Below are 19,467 nucleotides of genomic sequence, written 5' to 3' on the forward strand. Positions count from 1 at the left end.
TCTAATCACTTCATTACAATATTCTAGGAATTTGCAGTTGAAATGTTTGCCAGTGATCAAGGATAAGCACTAATTGCTCACCTATTATTTTATGCACTTAGCTGTAACAACTGTAGAAAGAACAAATTGAATGTTGAGTGTGAGAAGGTTGATTCGTTTGTTCACAACTTGCAGAGGTTTTCTGTTTTCAGCCACGCCTAAGGGCCTTAAGTTCTATCATTTTTGTATTTTACATCCATAAATCATATTTATAAATGTTTAATTTCATTGTTTTAATCTGGGGTACAGTGAACTGCTGCCTGTTTCTTCTTTTAAAGATTAAACCGCTCCAAGATGCCCTTTTTATTCTTAGTCATACTGTTCTTTTATTAATTAGACAAAATGGTTCAAATTTTTCTCTAGATAATTTCATTTCCAGTAACATTTGTTTCTGCTGTACCAGCAGGGGGTTTAAAAATTATGTATTCACAAAATTGCTTCCTAGAATAATTTTTTAGGATGATCAGTTCATTACATTGTTTAAATAGATTGTGAGTTGTTGCAAGATAGTTTTTTAGACATAATACCAGCCAGTTTAATTAAAAACTACTTAAAATGTTATTATTCTTATCACACTACTGCAATCTCAGACTGAAAATGTTAAAAATGAAAATTTGAGTTAATTTAATCACAAAGAAAATTGCCATGTTGACAAGTTTTCCAACTAGTATGTAACTGTTCTGTGAAGGTTTTGGATGTTTCTTCAAGAACTTTAGTGAACAAACAGCATCATGGAGGATAAAAACATTGTTAAATCATGGCTGAGTTACAAAACATCTCACTCTCAGAATGCTTCATACAGCAACGTCCAATTCATGTGACCAAGATGCAGCCTTTAGATTCACATGCTAAACGTTATCATTGTGAAACATGATGGTGGCAGCATCATGCTGTGGGAGTGCTCGTCATCAACGGGGAAGCTGAAACTGGTCAGAGTTTATAGGAATATGTCTGGAGCTAAATACAGGGCAATCCTAAAAGCAAATCAATTAGAGGCTTTAAAAGACAATTAAATGGTTTAAGCATATTCAAGAGAGAGAATGACCTAGTCAAAGTACAGATAAAATCTGCAGCAAGGCTGCAGCATTGATTCTCTCCATCCAATCTGTCTGAGCTGGAGCTGTTTTGCAGGACAGAATGGACAAAATTCTTTTTGACATCTCAAGATGTCTCTAAAATGCTTGTAGCTACTTTTTTTTCTCTTCACAATTAAGCTCGACTTTGTTTGTTCTATTGTTTAAATTTTAAAAATGACAGTGAGGCTCCTCTCTGCAGTATGAAAACAAAATGTGCACCTGTTCAAATAATCTGTGGCACAACAGTTGCTGGTTTGGATCTGACCACACTGACTCCTTCACCTCTGTCCCGATCAGGAAGAAGATATAGCGCTGGCCCTGGATCAGGAGTCGGCCATGTTGACTCCGCCCACGCAACAAGGAGATGCCTCTGGAGGCAGTAGTCCGGGGCAACTGCCAGCTGAGCCAATCACAGAGCGGAAGGCCTCCGATGTCACCTCTGGTCTCATTCAGATGCTGGAGGAAAAGGAAGAGGAAGAGGAGGAAGAGGAGGCTAGGCCACCTTCCTCCATGGCCACCAACTGAGCTCCTGATCGTTAAGACTCCCGAACACAAACTAACCTGGGAGTCGGCGAGGGACGAGCAACATACAACAATATATATCTATTAATCCGTTCCTTTTCAGGTATCAAAAACTTTTTGTTGTAAAGGTGAATTCCTTAAAATGACTCACAGCCAGACAGGAGCTCATGCAACAAAGGACACCTCTGTCTTTGTAAGCCTTACACCCTGAAGGTTTGAAAAATAGAGTTAAAACAGAGCAGAGGAGGAGGAGGAGGAAGAGCATTTCCAAAGGGGGGAAAGAAACCAGACTGTGATGAAGAGGAGGGGAATGGAAACATGCATGCTTTTTCTTTGAAGACCAACAACTCAAACCTGTCTTTGTCTTATGATGAAAATAAAAATCTAACTTACATTAGCATAATAAGAGGAACAATTTTTATAATAAAGCAAAAAAAAAAAAAACAAGAAAAAAAAACAGCAAGCGATGTATAAGTGTGTGATGAGATCTCACAGGTTTCCTAAGGGAGAGCTGCTCTGTTTACAGCCCTTACTTAACACATTCTTTATTTCTTTCTCTTGGATCAAACACGTTCACCCTAATACTACAAAAAGCAACCCAAGCAATTTCACAGATGCTTTAAGAAGTCTCAGCATTTCGGTGAAATGCAGTTTAACTCGTCTGAAATTCTCCTGTAACTTTGTGGCACAACCCGGGGCGAGCCTGCTCGGCTGACTGCACACACCCAACCCTGCACAGATAAGGATTGTACTACTAAGATAGCGTGCTTCCTACTCTGTCTCTCTGTATGCATGTCCTTCAGAGTACCACAGAGTACCTGTAACTATAAAGCACTGTAAAAGACTTTGCACTGAACAGTTCCAATCCCAGGAGGGAGTCCCCGAAGGAGACGGCTGCATATGCGACTTTAGTTGGGTTTTTTGTCATTGTGAAATATGTGGGGTTTTTTTGCACTAAAGCAATCCAGCAGATCAGAGTTTGCCTTTGGACTGTTGGCTCGTTCCCCCCTCTGACAAACCAACCTCTGCAGGAACACTCAGCTGCTTTGTTTTTCACACAGATCCTGACACACAGAGGATGTTGACCACTATTCTGAATGTACTGGACGACTGGGAGGAGGCGCCGCTGGGTCACTCAGAGCCACTCCGCACACACGGACACGGGAATATCTAAATTGTAACCAGCAATAGGCAGAGGAAACACTGGCCTTCCAAAAAAAAAAAAAAACGACACAAAAAAGACCAGTCCAGCTCTGTCGTTAAGATGTAAATACAGTATGTAGTAAATTGCCTCTCAGTCACAGTCACGGCTGTTCTTTTGCAGTATGATTTCTTTATTTTTCTACACCTCTCTGGTCCTAATTTATTTTTTGGGGACTGCGCTCAAGCTTGCTCAGTTTTTGTTTTGTTGGTTTTGTTTACTGCTGCACAATTAAATATGAAATGGACCGTGCAATCGATCAGACTGGAAACCAGTTGGTTGAGCTCAATCAGGTAACAGGACTGAAGACTCGAGGTGAAACGAGACTGGTGTCTTCCTGCTCACCGTTACTACTGTGAAGCAGCTGCCTGGGAGTGTGGTTGTGATGTGTGAGGAGAATTGTTTTATTTTCTTCAGTGATTTCATTTTTTTGCAATTAAGAAAGAGTGTATGTTTCCCAGCAGGAGTGGAAGCTGAACAGCGGTGGCGAACTCTCTGCGCACGTCTACTTGCGACTTTTTACCTTCTGGGAAACACCTTCTCCCACTTTGAGGACTGTGCAAGACACTTTGAAGACAAAATCAGCAGTTTATTGACTTGAATGAATTTATTTATTGAGTGCTTCTTTATGCAATGTCAAGGGACAATATTTATTTTTCTACTGCCTTGTTGAGATCCCTTCCAGTATAAGTTAGGACAGGTGTCAGGGCTGTAACTCAGACTTGTTTTGTTCTGGTTTTGAGCTCCTTTCTGCACAGAGAGAAGAGACTGATAGGTTGGCAGCTCCCAATGTGAAATAATTGAACACTGCCTTGCAAAAATATTTATGACCCTTGAAGTTTTTCACAGTTTACATCACTTCTGTGTATTTTAGCGGGGTTTTACGTCAAAAATCAACACTAAGTAGTGCATAATAGTGATGTGGAACAAAAACAGAAAATGAATTTTACAAACTTTGAACATAGTAGAAGCTGAAAGGCGAAGCAAGCAGTTGCTACACTTATTTTCTGTCTGTAGATGCGCAAAGCTGGTAGAGACAAATCCTGAAAAATTTGGTGCTGTAATTGAAGCAAAAAATGGTTCTACAAAGCATTGCATGCCACACTTTGAAATGTATCATGTTCAACCATGCACTAGTTTGAGTTGATTTTTTCCATAAAATAAAAAGAAAACCCACATTGACATGGGTGCTGAATACTTTTGCAAGGCCTCGTAGACTGAAACCTAGTTTGAAAAGTTGTAAGAACGTATTAAGAAAACTCAAACCCACTAACAGAACATCTTTACACCATGACACATTAATTTATTTATTGAACAATTACTTGGTAGGGAGAAACACCTGGATGCTGTACAGAGGCTGTTACTTCATGTAGATAACTCATTTAGGAGCGGTATTTTTTTTTCTTTTAGTTTAAGATATAATAAAGTTGAAAGATTGATGCTTTTGTTTGAGACGAAAGCCTCACAGCTTATTTGGGCTCGACTGTTTGCTTTTAAAAACAGATATTTCATAGAGAAAGACACTGCTTCTCTTTGAGTTTTGTTGCTTTTTTCCCATTTTTTTAATAAAACAAAACATTTGTTGATCTCGATGAATGAATAAAGAGATAACATGAAACCAAATATACTTCTGTGGATGTTAAAGGTTTACTTATCATGTCTTTGTTATTAACTTCATTTGGTTTCCTCCTGTTTTTGTGTAATCGCCACTGCCGTCTCTGAGGAGTTTCAGTTACTTTTCTGCAGGCAGGATGGTCAAATATCTGCCTCCGACCCTCTGCCTTTCTCCCTCTCTTCCTCTCTGTCCGTTCTGTATACTTGTATCCGTGTGTATGTCTGTATGTGTACAGTTAAAAAAAAAAAGTCCACTGTCTTTCTGGAAAAATTCACTGCCTGGAACAATAAACTTTTCACATCAGTCAAAGAGGGTTTTGAAGCCCTTGATGCATAAAATTTGGAGTTGTGTGGCGAGAACGGCTGTATAAAAAAAACCCCCTCTGTATAAAATCTGATGACTTCTGTAAAACGTCTGCATAAAACTGGATTTGTCTTAACTGAGGCAGTGTGACTGATAACACAACTATGCATGCTTGTAGGACGGTTCTCACAGGTCGGCTCTTCCATGTGGTTTCCCCTCTCTCTTCTGTCCACAGCTCTCTCTTTCTTCCCCCTGCACGACGCAGCCTCCTTCACCTTCTCCGGCTCTTCTACCTGTCTCCTTTTATTTTCCTTCTGGTGGAGAAAGAGCAAATAAACAGACCAAACAAATTGTCTTTTTCTGCGGATATGTGTGTGTCTCTTTTCACAGGCTGTAAATAATTACAATCTCAGGGGTTTCCTGTATCCTCTTGAGCTTTAACACATTTCTGTTGTTTATCTGTTTTCTGTCTCTCTGCGTCTTATTTGTGACTGACAGACACACCAGAAAAGAAGTCGACAAGCAATAGGCAGCAGTGTAATCTGTGCTTCTCCAAAAGCCCTCCTCTCCCGTCCTTATCAGGAATTGTGTGCCAGGAGAATATAAACAACAAATGCCCTCCATTGGGATAAACTGCTTATTTGTTGAAGCTCACAGAGGACTCAGCGCCTGAAACACATTGTTGACCTTCACAACACAGAACTGTTTATATACTCGAAAGCTGGAAGTGATGTGGTGGTATTTACTTACCTCATTGACTGTTGGAGGTCCATCAAGTTGGTTAATGAGTTTACATTGCTCTAGGCTATCAAATATAGAACTTTTCAGAATAATTTTTTGTTTGCTTTGCTTTTTTTGTTGAAAACTTAATAGAGGTGAGGGTTTCCTTTCCAAGCACTCGTGCATCTAAAGAGGATCCTAAAGATGAAGGACAGTCGTAAAGAGAGTATAGTTTGGGTTAATCCTCATCAGTTTTGTGATATTTAGTAATGTCATGTTTCCCTAATGCTAACCTCCCATTTCCTGTAACGGACTGAGGTGGCAAGGTGGCATTTATGAACACTGACAGAAACCGTTCAGACGGCTAAGTCCTCCTTTCAATTTTTATGGTTTGTTCTGAAATATTCCAGTAGGGGGCGGTGAATTGAGGGTTGAACTTTACACCTTTGACCCACCTTAAGAGGAAGTTACAAACACTGTAACCTCTATGGGCTGTAAGAGTGAAACATGAATGTGGAACAAGAATTAAATGACCCCTTTAAGATATTTTGTTTTGTTTTGTAATCTGCATGTGTTCCTTACATGTAACGGCAGACTGAAAGCTCCTGCCACAGATTGAGGGTGTTGAGGTCAGCCAACCTATTTTACACCCCTGATCCTCCGCAGGAGGCCGTAAGTCACAGACCCACAGTGAGCCGTAAGAGTGAGACGGCATTGCAGATGCAGATAATGACACGAGGAGGTTGGAGAATAATGATTTTTGCTTGAGCACACAGACAGAGGGATTGCTCTTGTGAACACTTGTAGTTGTAAGCCACGCCCCCTTTGGTTCCACAATCCCATCTGCATGCTCTGAGAGCACACACAGACTCTCCTGTGGGTGACGAAATGCGGCATTTCCATTTCTGAGAACCAGCATCATTTGCGTCTTCTTCCACAGCAGCAGCCATCATGGCTTGGAAATCTTCATCTTCTTTTCAGGAGTAGATTTTTATCTTTTCAGAAAAGCAGATAAAAAACAACAGAGGACAGCAGAAGAAGTGTCACTAAATATTTGCAATTTGAAGCGCACCTACTCAGCTGTAAATAACTCAAATTAGTTAATAGACAATATAACAATTTATTATTTTATACAAATTAGAAACTTGTAACAATGATTTGAATATTTAATGTATACGATTAATTTACTTCAGCTTTATAAATGTGTGTTTTTTTTTATTAATTAACTTTAAATGCCCAATCTCTTGACCATTTGACCAAATTAATTCAGTTTTTAATTCATTCATTATTGCACAGTTCATAGCTGTCAGTAGCTCACATGTACATAATGAACTGAACAGATTCATCTCCATCCACCTTGGATTTGGACAGAGGTGAAACATCCATGATTTGTGGCTGTTTGCAGGTCAAACAGGAAGACACCTGAGATTCAGAAGTGAAAAAGTGAGATTTCTGTGAAAATAGAACAAAATAAAAACTATCCAGGACTAAATGTTTCAAGATGGGTTTGTGTAGACCAGTTCATCCCGGTGGCTGAGAGTCATTAAGGGCTGCAGGAAGCTTGACTCCACCGTTCAGACTGTTCTGTCTCTGAAGAGAAGGAGTGAAATCACAAAAAAAGTAAAGTTCCTTCTCCATGTTTCCTCCCTGGTTCTCTTACAATTGTTCATCAGACTCCTCACTCTCTCTCTCCTCCTGCAGGGAGGACAGTGTGAGGACCGGGCTAGTATGTGACACGGGGGACATGGGAGGTGAAGGGGAGGATGAGGAGGAGGTTGAAGGGGACGCAGCCTCCTGAGACACTCCTTCTGCTCCTCTTGCCTTGGTGGAGCTCCTGCTGCTGCTCCCCACACTGCTGGGAGGCGAGGGGACTGTTTCAGACCCAGGAGTTCCTCTAAGAGACGGAGACATTCCCCAGGAATTATCCCTGGACTCCCTCCTCAGCAACTCGCTCTCTCTTCGGCTCCCCTCTCCCCACAGGTCTCTGTCCCGCGTGGGTGAGGAAGCGGCTGAGGACGAGGGAGGCTGGTGCTTCTTGGTTTTCCTGCTGGCGTCTCTGAAGCTTGCCAGAGGGGGACGAAGCCGCACGCCACTGCGAGTCGAGCCCTCTATGGCCTTCTGCAGCTGTAAGAAGAGAAAAATAAGAGTCTGTATCCCTATGGAGGAGAATCAGGACGCAACAGGCTCGTAAAAGTGAAAATATGTGATCAGAAAAGCGAGCATCTAAACTGATGACGGGTGAGAATTTTATGTATTTCAGTAACGACTCAAAAAGTGAAAGTCATATGTCATATACAAGAGATTAGAAGTAAAAAAGGAAAAAATAAAAACATGCACAATATGTATTTTGCCTAATAGATCCCCTTTAAACTAAATTACTCAAATAAACTACCTGTTTGATCATATTCTCACTCACATGATATGTACTTGTAAAGCATGAGGCACCACAGCTGCCCAAAAATCACCAGAGCTCACTCCGATGCCACACTACCACGGAAGGTGACAAAAAATGATGCGGATAAGCAAAATGGAGTGACTTTACCTCTTTGAGTGCCACGACTCCCACCAGCTTCCCGATGCTGGTGACGTAGGCGTGACTGAGACCCAGCAGGGAGAACAAAGTGTGTGTCTGAGTAATGACAGGGAGGAGGACACGATCCAGGCGCTGATAAATATGACAGTTTTCACCCTGCATGACTGAACTGCTACACAATTTGTTTACAGGTAAAACACATTATATGACAGCATTAAGTTCATTTAACGTTCTCCTGACAGAATTTTCAGTGAACAGCCTGTGGGACAAAATGTCTTCCTTCGCTTTCCTTCACCTTCATAAAACCGTCAGGAAAAAAGAGGCATGCACTCACCTTGTCGTCTCTATCTTTGATACTTAATTTTCAGTTTTGTCAACAATAATTTCTTTCATATTTCTTGTAGATCTTGAAAAAGATTGACTCATTTTACAAACTTTGTATTTTTAAGTCAAAAACCTTAAAGTTTCCAGCTCTGTGCAAATGTTTCCTTTGTATCATTTTGTAATATAGAAATGATGTGATCAGTTGTTTTCCATGCAAATGTTCTTTGGTTTTAATTAAACCTTTGTCACTTTTTCAGTAATTTTATGCTAAAAAAATGTCGAATGGAAATGTATTCATATTATTATTTTTCACATTTTTTAACCACCGGTTTCAGCCAGTTTTATTGCAATTTTATCTGAAAGACCAACACAAAGCAGCACATATTTATAAAGTAGACAGAGAATGATTGATTCTCAATGTTTTTGTTGGTTTCTTTTTTTTCTACAGCTAAATTAGTGAGCTTACAAGTTTATAATGTGACATAGGTTTATTTTCATAAACTCTGAGTTGATAAACCCAGTTTTCTCCAACATAATACTTGCAAATCTTAAGTCTAAGTGTGGCTCATTACTTTGTATAAAATAGATAAAATTTACTCAGATTAGATGAAGAGCTTCTGTGAACATTAGTTTTCAACTCCTACCATATATTCTCAACATGATTTAGGTGTGAACTTTAACTAGATCATCCTAACATGTGATTATGCTTTGACTAGACCATTCCCTGTAACCCTGACTAAATATTTGACATTATTGCCTTGCTGGAAAGGTGTAACTCTGCCATAATATTTTGCAGTCTCTAACATGTTTTCTTCTATTACTTCAATGCATTCGAACTTCCATCAACTCTGATAAATTGCCATTCCCCTTGTGAAGAAAAACATTCCAACAGCCTGATGCTGCTACCACCATTTGTTCACCGTGGGGAAGTGGGTGTATTTTGCATGTAGGTCAAAATGTTCAGTTCTGACCAGAGCTGCATCTTTCACATGTTTGTTTTTTGACTGCATGGCATGCAGCAAACTGCTATTGGCTCTCATTCAAGATTCCTAAAAATCACTTATCCGTTTCCTTCCTTTGTATTATGTACGATTTTATGTTATTATCATAAAATCTCAGTAATGTAGATTCCGTTATGTAGTTTGACAAAAAGGGGAAATATTCTAGGGGTATGAATACTTATTTATGTAAGGCACTGTGTACAAAGTCATGAAAAATGTACTTTAAGTTTGGTTCTTTAAATTTCCTTGAAATCTTCTATTACAATCTAAAAATATGTTTGATTTTTGCAGGTAGTAATGCGAATCGTATCCAGAGCAACATGTTTAACCTCAGAGTTCTGAACAGGTCCAATTCACCATTGTCTTTAATGTCTTCTGATTCTTATTTGTGATTAAGAAATCTTTAAACGTGTCAGTTTTCTCTCAATTAAACTGTTTCAATTGACAAAAAAAGGAGCTTTAAGGGTTTTTGTTGCCTAAATGAGTTTACTTTTGTGTCTTAACTGTTGGTATGAAAATGCACAGCTTTCCTTCATGTATGGCGTTTTTGCAGCTCTTGCCTTGTGCAACGACGTCCTTTCCACCAGCTGAAACGGGGAGGGATCTATACGTATCTCCTCCATATCGACTGGTTTGTCCAGTTCTTCTTCTTCCCAAGCTTTGATCTGAACCAGCCAATCACAGAGCAGAGAGACACACTCAGATTATTGATCAAGACACTGGTTTGTTGGCTCTTTGCTAGCTGTGTGGCTGGTGAATCAGTGTTATACAGCACCTCCTCGGGGGACATGGTGTCAGTAAGTGGAGGAGGCACGTCTTCCTGAAAGAGAAAGGAGGAACAGATGATGGACTGGCCAGTGAGCAGTTTGAGCACATAATGAGATACCCCTGGTGGTTTCAAGGTTTCAGCTGATGCGAAGATGTCAGTCCTGTTTTACATGCTTCATGCTGTGCTCTTCTCACATTAGTGAGGCTGGCTCATGCTGCCAGGCTGGACTGATAACCCCGTCTTTTCTTCCGCTGCCAGCTTGACAGCAGATCACCGATGCCCTGCTGCTTGGAGCTGTTAACGTCAAAGTGATGTGTGTGTCCGCTGATCTCAAGGAACCTGAGTTTCAGTCTGGCCTGACGAGGACGACGAGGAGAAGAGTCTCTGAAGAGTCCTCCTGACAGACGACAGCTTGCGTTTGTCTGAGAACACGAGAGGGAGACACGTGTCAGAGAGGACAGACTGACGCGTGATGGACAAACTGGTGGAAATGCTGTTTTACCTGATCCTGTGTGGTTGGTGGCTGGCTCCTGGGGATTTGGGGCCGGGATGGGTCCGTTGCATCCTTCTTGCACAGGAGAGACAGCCTGAGGGTTGCAACATGATTAGTTTATGTTTGGTCAATTTAGGGTCCAAATCAGGTGATGTTTGACGTTCAACATTGTGTAATTCTCTAATTAGGCATTGTAAATGTATTTTTCACATTTTGTCCCCTCACAACCGCAGACTTCAAAGTATTTCCTAAAGCATTACACTGCCTCGAAGTAGTCCAAAGTTGTGAAGTTGATGGAAAACAATGCATGGTTTGGCACGCATTTGCATTCAACCCCATTTCACTGATACCCCTAAATAAAATTACCATAAGAAGTCGTCTAATTAATGTTAGATGCATGTTCATTGCATTTTTTGAAGAAAGTCATTCTTAGATAATGAGATTTTACTCAGCTCAGTTCTACCTATTCAGAATAAGCTGTTTTTGAGCATATTGTCCCTTTAAATCCAAATAAGCTGTTCCTGGCCACGCCCCCCAACTCAACGTTTACATTTTCACATGAAAATGGCTAAAAACACACTCGCAATTATACAGTCAAACAGCTTTAGAAAGCAGAAGCAGAGCCTTATGCACAACCGACAAGAATGCAACAAGTGTTTTCTGGATGGTAAGTTAACAGCAAAACACTTGTCTTTTCCAGCAGCCATTGTACAGAATGTAGAACATTAATGGTGCGTTCACACCAAACACGTTTAGAGCATCAGGCTGGTCTACATTCAAAGTCTATGTGGAGGTGCATTAAGGGCCATTGTGGCGCGTTTCTTGTGTTTAGCATAGCGCAATTTGAACCGTTTGACGGGTCAAGAGCGGGCAACATATGCGACAAATAGGAAAACAACGACTAGAGCGATTTTGATGTGTTTGACACACCCTCAACACGCCCTCAACATGCCCAAACTGAAACCATACATAGACATGGCCCTTCACATAAATTCCCAGGTCTGACAAGAGAACTTTAATCAGATAGGCAGCCAAGAGCACTTTAAAAGATTACAAGAATTTCTGGCTCCTTGTCTCAGAATATAAATAACTTAAGGTTTAAAAGTTTTGCACAAGCAATGTATTCCTTAGACCTTGTCACTGCTTTCTTCTCCCTCTTCATCTACAAAACTGAAGGACTCCCAGCTGAGTTTGGAGCCTTGCCCCGGTGAACTGGGACCTCTTTCAAAGACTCGTCTTTCTGGAGAGAGCCACCAGTCTAAGACAGCCTGAAGCTCCGTCCTCTCAATCGAGCCAAGGAGGATCATGGATTCTGCAGGAAAGCAAAACATTTTTTTAGAAAAGTATTGACTTTACTCTCATGGCTGTGAGAGGGAAGTTTCCTTGGCTGAGCATAAAGCCTGGAAATTGACTAAAGGTGAATCAAACTGAGCTTTATGGAAAGAACACAGATTATGGCTTGTCTAATACTTTAACACTAAAAGGAAAATCAGGAGCTTAACAGCCAATGTGCTGAGGTGGGTCGCCTTACCTTTAGAGTCAACCAGCGGGATCGTTTTCAACGTTGTGCTTTCCAACAGGTGGTTTAATTCCCGAAAAGTGGATTGGGAGGACAAGAATTTCACTTTGCGCACCATGATGTCCTCCACGAAGATGTTATACTTGCTGCGAAAAGAAAAGCAGCAACACCATAGTAAACAAAATGCTTCTTTCAAAGCCTGACAATGCAGAAATAAAGGCCTTTAACTTCACCTGATGTGCCCGAGAGCCAGCTCAGGCAGGTAGGGCAGCTTCTTGACCTGGATGATGGAGTCGTACAGAGACGGCTGCAGACCCTGGGCCACCATGTTGGCCAGGATGACTGCCACCATCATAGGTAAGATATGGGAGATTTGACCAGTCAGCTCGAAGCAGATTACCGCCGTGGAAACCGTGTGAGTGACGGCGCCCGTCATGGCTGCAGCTCCTATCACAAACCAGACCAAACCATGATCAATCCAAAGAAACTTAACATGTGAAAACGCCATTTAGATTGTGAAGGAATTACACATCAGTAACATTTGTTCAAATCATTTAAAAACATTCATTCAGAGCTTTACATTTTTATCTCAAATTTTTAACAAGGTACACCAGAGATAGTTAAACGGTGCAAACTTTGGAAGATTTTAAGAAAAAATACAGACAAAATGAAAATCTGCAACATTTTTTAGCGGTACAAATACAAGTAAATGCAGTGTCTTGAAAAAGTTTGTTCTCCTTATTTTTGCATCTTTGCACATTTTAAATAGTTCAGGTCATTGAATAAATTAATTTATTAAGGGGAAAAACTATCCAAGCCAAACCTTGCTTTATGTCAAGTGAAGAGTATTTGTGCAGCACATTTCAGCAATTTATTTGATGATCAAAAAGTTATATTTATTAGTCGAAGTGAAATCTGTTGACTGTCTTAATGGCAACCTTCAGGGTTTTTTAAAAATATTTTTTTAGACCCAGCTGAATTAATTTATTGTGAGGCTTTGTATTTTTAGATAAAATGCTAAAAGGTTTCTAAACTGCTCATATCACTATAATATAAATATTATCCAAATAAAGTGCATACATTCCAGGTTATTTAAAGAAAACTGTAACTTTTGCCAAATCTACCATAAAACCTCTTGAGATCTGCAAATCTCAGTGCGTAAATGTGAGGAGTAAGAGGCTAACCAATCACAGCGTAGCCTCCTGGCAGGATGCGGTAAACTATCCCATCGAACAGTATCCCGTTCGGGAAAAGAGTGGCCATGATCTCCCCGACGAGGCGGCCGAAAGCAGCTCCTTGTGGAGAGAGATAAGGCACGCTGGTAAAGACAAACTGAACAGAAGCTCAGCGTCAGATACTGCACTCGAGTTACGAAATCCTCCTACCTAAAATGAAGACTGGCATGAAGGCGCCAGAGGGGATAGGCATCGTGGTGGAAACTGCTGACATCCAGAACTACAGGACAAAGGCAGGATCAAGGTAGGATAGAGCCCTGTCAGCCCCAGCAGGTTTACTGGTTTTAATTTATGCTGTTCCTTTGAATGCAACAACCCACACGTGCTGTAAAGAGGAAGGAGACGATACCTTCATGACAAAGAAGAGGAGAAGGACGAGGAAGACGCTGACATGAGGATGCAGCCAGGCGGCGGAGCGGCCGAGGCCGGGGGCAGCAGCCGGGTCAGAGATTTTGGTCCAGGTGAAATTATCAAAAAGAGAGTTGATGCACTCTCTGGGCATCAGCTGTCAGAACGGAGATATGAAGACAGGAAAACTGGTCAGTGTTGATTATTCTATCACCAAAAAGTATTTTATTACTTTAAAAATGACCTATTATGTTTCCTTGAACAAGTTAGGATTGGTCTAGGGGTATACAAAACATGTTCCTTACAGTTTTTGCACAAAATCATAATGAGAATTTACTGAGCTTCTGTCAGAATGAGCTGTTTTAAAGTCTCTTGTCACTTTAAATCCAAATAAGTTGCTGCTGGCCACGCCCCCAACTCAACATTTACGCTTGCCTGCAAAAAGACGCACGATTATACAACTGTACATGTTTAAAAAGCAGAAGTGGAGCCTCCTGCACAACCAACAAGAATGCAGCAAGTGGTTTCTAATTTGTAAGTCAACAGCAAAACACTTGTCTTTTCCAGCAGCCATTGTACCGTGCATACAGCAGTAAAACCAGCTGTATGGTATATCATTAAATGTGCTTGAGCTCCACTTGGGTTGGGCTCAAATGTGGTTGCTAGGTAGTGGCGCAGTGCCGGTCAATGATGAATCATCAAAGGGGAGTTTTTTGAAACGGCTCAATTTCCAGATAAGAGTAAACATTAACTTACTGCTAAAAAGTGGCTATGTAGTTTTTTAAAACTACAGTAGAAATCCAAATGGAAGTAGAGAAACATGCTAAAAGTGAATTTTGCATCATAGCTCCCCTTTAAAGTCTTTCAAGTGGTTAAAACACTATGAAGCCTAGAGAATGTGATGGGGTTTCAGTGTCTGGCTGCCTTCTGAACACATTCCTTTGGAGTTGTTTCAAATATGGATGTCCTACCAGAAGGGTGGGAGAGAGGAAAAAAGAGTGGATGGAAGGATGGATGGATACCAACATTTTCAGCATTTCAATCTGTGTTTCTAATGCGCACCTAATCAGCCCAACACTCCACCTTTGTGTCTCTGTTTTAGATGGAAACATAGTTAAAAGTTAGAATGAAAAAAGTGAGTTTGCATCTCACCTCTCCAGCCATGAACTGCCCAAACCCAGGAGGAAATGTGAAGGTGGCAATGATGAGCGTCACCGCCCCTGGGTAGATCAAACGACTGCAAGCGTACACAAACACAGACTCATTAGGAGGAACATTGTATTCTCAGATACCAACTGCACTGCGTGTCATTTAAATTAGCGTCTGTTTGTAACCAGCGCTGACTGCATGAGTCTCCTGGCGCTGCAGCTCACCGCTCCCTAATGGTAAAGCCTAATGTTCCCTGACTGCATAGTCTCAGAGGATAAGTGAATCTCCCCATTGAGTGAATAACTGGGTGTAAGGTTGTTAAGGCTTTGCTGCTCTCCTGGCCAGTTTTGTGAGGCTGATGAATTTAGAGAGCAGAGCTGAGACACATTACGAGGAAATGGATCTAAATGCACAAGTGGTTTCCATTTCAGGGAAATCGTTTCTGCAAGAATCACTGCAGTTTTAGAGCCGAGCGCCGCAGTCATTTGCAGCGACTGGGAGAGCAACATCTGTACACTATGTGTATGTGTGTGAGTTGGGATCTTACTGTTTGGTTAGAAAGCGTGTGAGAGCGGTTGGTCTTCTCATGAAGAGAACCACCTGTCTGTTTAAGTAAACAAAGAACGCTCCCAAAAAGCCACAGGAGATCCTGAAACATGAAGAAAACTTTGAGTTTAGTTCACCAAGAGTCCAAAGTCCATTTTGTAACAACATATTAAGGTTAAATACTCAAAAATATAGTGTTTGCAGCACACACACATATGTACAAGTATTAACAATATCCTCACCCTATGATTGCAAATGCTGGTAACTCCTGCAGGTCAAAGGGGAAATCCATCCTGAAGTTGGTTTTGAAAAGAGCTGTGATTGTGACTGAGAAAAGTGGAACAAAAATAATTACATAACAAAAAAGACAATGGAGATAATTATAGCAAGCAGCTACAGTACTTCTCTACTCGTTGCACACTATTTAGAGGACAATATACACAATGAAGTTTGAAGTTTTGATTATAGGGCAGCAAGGAGGATTAAAAATAGACATGTGGTAAGGCAACAGCTTCCAAAATTCAGGACTAATATTCTAGTGAATATAAAGCTCTGGAAAGAATTAAGAGCCCACTGCACTGAACTCCACTGAAAAACTCCTGGTTATTCCACCAAATGTTGATTTCTGAACTCTTCCTGAGTTAAAACATTAGCATTGTTGTTTCTAAATGAGTATGAACTTGTTTTATTGAGGTCTGAAAGCACTGGATCTTTTTTGTTATTTTGACCATTTCTCATTTTCTGCAAATAAAAACTAAATTTTTGCTTGGAATTTCAGAGACATGTTGTCAGTAGTTCATAGAATAAAAGAATAATGTTCATTTTACTCAAACATATACATATAAAAGTAAAATCAGAGAACTGATCATTTTAAGTGGTCTCTTAATATTTTTCCAGAGTTATAGATATAAAATCTGTTGCTAAACAGCTGAAGAGAAAATGGTACCTGAGGGTCAATAAGTCTCCAAACCAACCTTAGGGATTTTGAATGCAGCTTCTACTAAGGGTGCCAATAATAATGCAGGGCGATGTTTTGTCTGTGTAATGTTTTAGAAAAAAATACCCAAACATGTCTAAATTTATGAACAAGATTAGCTTTAATGATCAAATGGCATTGCATGAGGTTCAAATATGTGCATCTTTGTAAAAGCAAAAAATGGACTTAAAGTTTGTGAAATGTTAAGAGTGCTTAACTTTTTCTAAATGTTGGCATTTTGTTTCTTAGAGAAACAAACAGCATGATTTAAATACTGGATGGTGCTGCTGAACTGCTTTTATAGTATGAGTGATGACTTCAAAAGTTTAAGCTTTATCTAAAGAAGCAAATTCTACTTAGCTGCCATGCTCAACATTTTTTTTGTGTGTGTGAAATGCAACCTCAGCGGTCTTTCCACAGCAGATTGCCTGTTTGTGTGGAGTTAACTTCTCACCAGCATCCTTGTTCCAAACAGAAAGCACCCTGAATATGAAGGCACTGAATGTGGCAGCAAAGTATCCCCGCCAGTAATTCCTCACAGCAAAGTAGGTAGACGTGACCTCAATACTGAACAGCACTCCTGGTGAGGGAGGAGAGAAGAAGGGAGGAAAGACATAAGGAGGAGGGATTACAGAGAGGAAGAAAATGAGGATGGATGGAGAGGTAATTGGGAGAGGGGAAAGAGAAGGTGAGAAAAGACAGAGATTAGTTTAAAATAGCAAAATGAGTCCAGAAACTAGTAATTATACTCAACAAGAGAACCGTGGGGAGTTAACAAACACACGCCTACAAGTAATTACACTGAGTAGCACACAAACACAAAAGAAAAATAAAATGAGACACAGTGAATTAACCAAAAACAACTGAACATAATACAGGGATGAAAATATATTTAAAGACCAGAGTATGCCAGGTTTTGAATTTTTTATGCCCTAGAAAGTGTCCAGAAGTTTCATACATTTTAGATAAACAGACTTTTATCTGCCATCCACCATCAGGGAGGCATGTAATCAGTCCCAAATTCATTCTGCAGCCTAACGCTGAGCTTAAATATGCAGCTACAGTCACATCCAACAACCTTCAAGAAGTACGAGGCAGAGCTCTGCAGAAGACTTTTGCAAATTGAATAACAGGCGACATTTATTTATGCTTGAGCAAACTATTAAAAACTGAGGATTTCTGCTAAAGGTTTTGTGTTTTACTAATTTAGTAATTCTTTTGCAATTGTGCATTTCAAGAAAGCTTAAGAGTCCAAATTACCCAAGTTAGAAAACCACAAAGTTTCAGTAAATTTTACAATAAAATAACTGGAAAAAAATTACATTTAACACTCGTGATTATAGATAAAAACTGATCTGATCTAACTATTGGAATTTTGCCAATTGTGCAGTTATGTGGGGCTGCACAGTGGCGCAGTTGGTAGCACTGTTGCCTTGCAGCAAGAAGGTCCTGGGTTCGATTCCCGGCTGGGGTCTTTCTGCATGGAGTTTGCATGTTCTCCCTGTGCATGCGTGGGTTCTCTCCGGGTACTCCGGCTTCCTCCCACAGTCCAAAAACATGACTGTTAGGTTAATTGGTCTATCTAAATTCTCCCTAGGGGTGAGTGTGTGTGTGACTGGTTGTTTGTCCTGTATGTCTTTGTGTTGCCCTGCGACAGACTGGCGACCTGTCCAGGGCGTACCCCGCCTCCCGCCTGGAATGTAGCTGGAGATGGGCACCAGCAACCCTCCCGTCCCCATTGGGGACAAGGGTGAACAGACAATGGATGGATGGATGGGTGCAGTTATGTGAGGAAATTAGCACACCTGATTAAATATTTAATTCTTTATTTAAAAATGTTCAAGTATTATAACATTTCAGAGGCTATTGAGATCATTACCAGATTCAAATGCTGCTAAAATCATGTTTCCGAAAGCCTGATGCGGCTCTTTAGAGCTCAAACTTTTATTTTCTCTCACTACAGCAACCAAACTAAATGTCTGAGGTTTAAACTGGACAAATATTCCTCAAAATGACAATGACATGCACCAAGCAAGATGCATCTGCGTGATTTTGTTTATTTTAATTTAAATAGATGTAGGTGTCTTATTTTAAATAATATTTCCTTACATTTATATGTGTATATTTCTATTTCTATTTCTATATAAAAGTAAACGTTCTCCCCTGTGTTGGATTTATTGCCAAGACACAATGTTTCAGCAACACACCAACCAAACACAGATATTCTTACTGTTTCTGGTAACTACATAAGAAGACATATTTTAAAACAAAAATATACTTAATGAATCTCTAAACAATTACATTAACTTCCTTTAAACTACATAAATATGTATATTTTTATTTTAGCATACGAGCTTTGGGTTCAGAATCTAAAGGAGTTTTTGTTATTTTTATATCTATTCTTATTGACATGTTTCAGGTGTAGCTGAAGATACGCAGCACAACGAAACAAGATTGGCGAGACGGTTCAGAATGAGCGACAGAGTGAAGTTTGTACAGTACCTCCTAGTGGAGTGCCGAAACAGCATCCCACCCCGACGGCACAGCCGACAGTCAGTATATCTGTGTAACCATATGGGTTCTACTGACACAGAAAACAGAGGGAGAGGAGGGACGTAAAGAGGTGAGACAGGGATGAAAGCCCAGAGACGATACGGGGAGAAAATTAGGATGACAGTTGGAAGTAAGAAAGGACAGTAAGTTGGAGGGGAAAAGGAATAAAAGATCAAGGTGGAGAGAACAGGATGGAGAACCACAGGGGGGGTGGGAGGAGAACAATGACAGTGAGGGAGCAAAATGGAAGAAAGTCAATAAATAATGCTCACTAGAGTGTGATAAAAACTGACAAGGAGAGGAAACAAAGCAGCAACAGAAGATATAAGGAAAAGGATGAACAGTGTTTAGAAAAACTGCGTCAAATGACCACATCGCCTTCAGATTTGGATCCATGCAACAAACAGCTGACTTGAAACACTTCAAATCATCGTGACCAACATTGGATTAAACAAAAACTCATATTTTTGTTGTTTAGGCATGAAAAGCAGTCAGGAGAAAAACTACACACACTGTTGCTGCTTCCTTAAGAGAGTAAGTATCAG

At 40.4% G+C, this 19,467-nt stretch overlaps 2 protein-coding genes across 10 annotated transcripts in view; one reads left to right on the forward strand and one right to left on the reverse strand.

Moving 5' to 3' along the window:
• fam131bb (family with sequence similarity 131 member Bb) overlaps window positions 1-5,111 on the forward strand; it is a 33,321-nt gene extending 28,210 nt beyond the window's left edge. For all 7 annotated transcript variants that reach the window (XM_028012470.1, XM_028012469.1, XM_028012472.1 and 4 more), the window contains one exon: window positions 1,413-5,111. In XM_028012470.1, the coding sequence (XP_027868271.1) occupies window positions 1,413-1,640 (228 nt within the window). In that variant the 3' untranslated portion in view covers window positions 1,641-5,111. The remainder of the gene's footprint in view (window positions 1-1,412) is intronic.
• A 1,583-nt stretch (window positions 5,112-6,694) lies between these two features.
• clcn1b (chloride channel, voltage-sensitive 1b) overlaps window positions 6,695-19,467 on the reverse strand; it is a 33,657-nt gene continuing 20,884 nt past the window's right edge. For 2 of the 3 annotated variants that reach the window (XM_028012466.1, XM_028012468.1), the window contains exons 7-23: window positions 18,872-18,950; window positions 16,824-16,949; window positions 15,636-15,720; window positions 15,395-15,496; window positions 14,851-14,935; window positions 13,700-13,855; window positions 13,501-13,570; window positions 13,300-13,410; window positions 12,349-12,562; window positions 12,128-12,261; window positions 11,730-11,908; window positions 10,606-10,690; window positions 10,443-10,525; window positions 10,110-10,154; window positions 9,895-9,999; window positions 8,019-8,105; window positions 6,695-7,600 (exon numbers count right to left, since the gene is read on the reverse strand). In XM_028012466.1, the coding sequence (XP_027868267.1) occupies window positions 7,133-7,600; window positions 8,019-8,105; window positions 9,895-9,999; window positions 10,110-10,154; window positions 10,443-10,525; window positions 10,606-10,690; window positions 11,730-11,908; window positions 12,128-12,261; window positions 12,349-12,562; window positions 13,300-13,410; window positions 13,501-13,570; window positions 13,700-13,855; window positions 14,851-14,935; window positions 15,395-15,496; window positions 15,636-15,720; window positions 16,824-16,949; window positions 18,872-18,950 (2,214 nt within the window). In that variant the 3' untranslated portion in view covers window positions 6,695-7,132. The remainder of the gene's footprint in view (window positions 7,601-8,018; window positions 8,106-9,894; window positions 10,000-10,109; window positions 10,155-10,442; window positions 10,526-10,605; window positions 10,691-11,729; window positions 11,909-12,127; window positions 12,262-12,348; window positions 12,563-13,299; window positions 13,411-13,500; window positions 13,571-13,699; window positions 13,856-14,850; window positions 14,936-15,394; window positions 15,497-15,635; window positions 15,721-16,823; window positions 16,950-18,871; window positions 18,951-19,467) is intronic. The other variant, XM_028012467.1, reaches the window with a different exon arrangement.

The sequence above is a fragment of the Xiphophorus couchianus genome, chromosome 3, assembly GCF_001444195.1.
Source record: "Xiphophorus couchianus chromosome 3, X_couchianus-1.0, whole genome shotgun sequence".
NCBI lineage: Eukaryota > Metazoa > Chordata > Actinopteri > Cyprinodontiformes > Poeciliidae > Xiphophorus > Xiphophorus couchianus.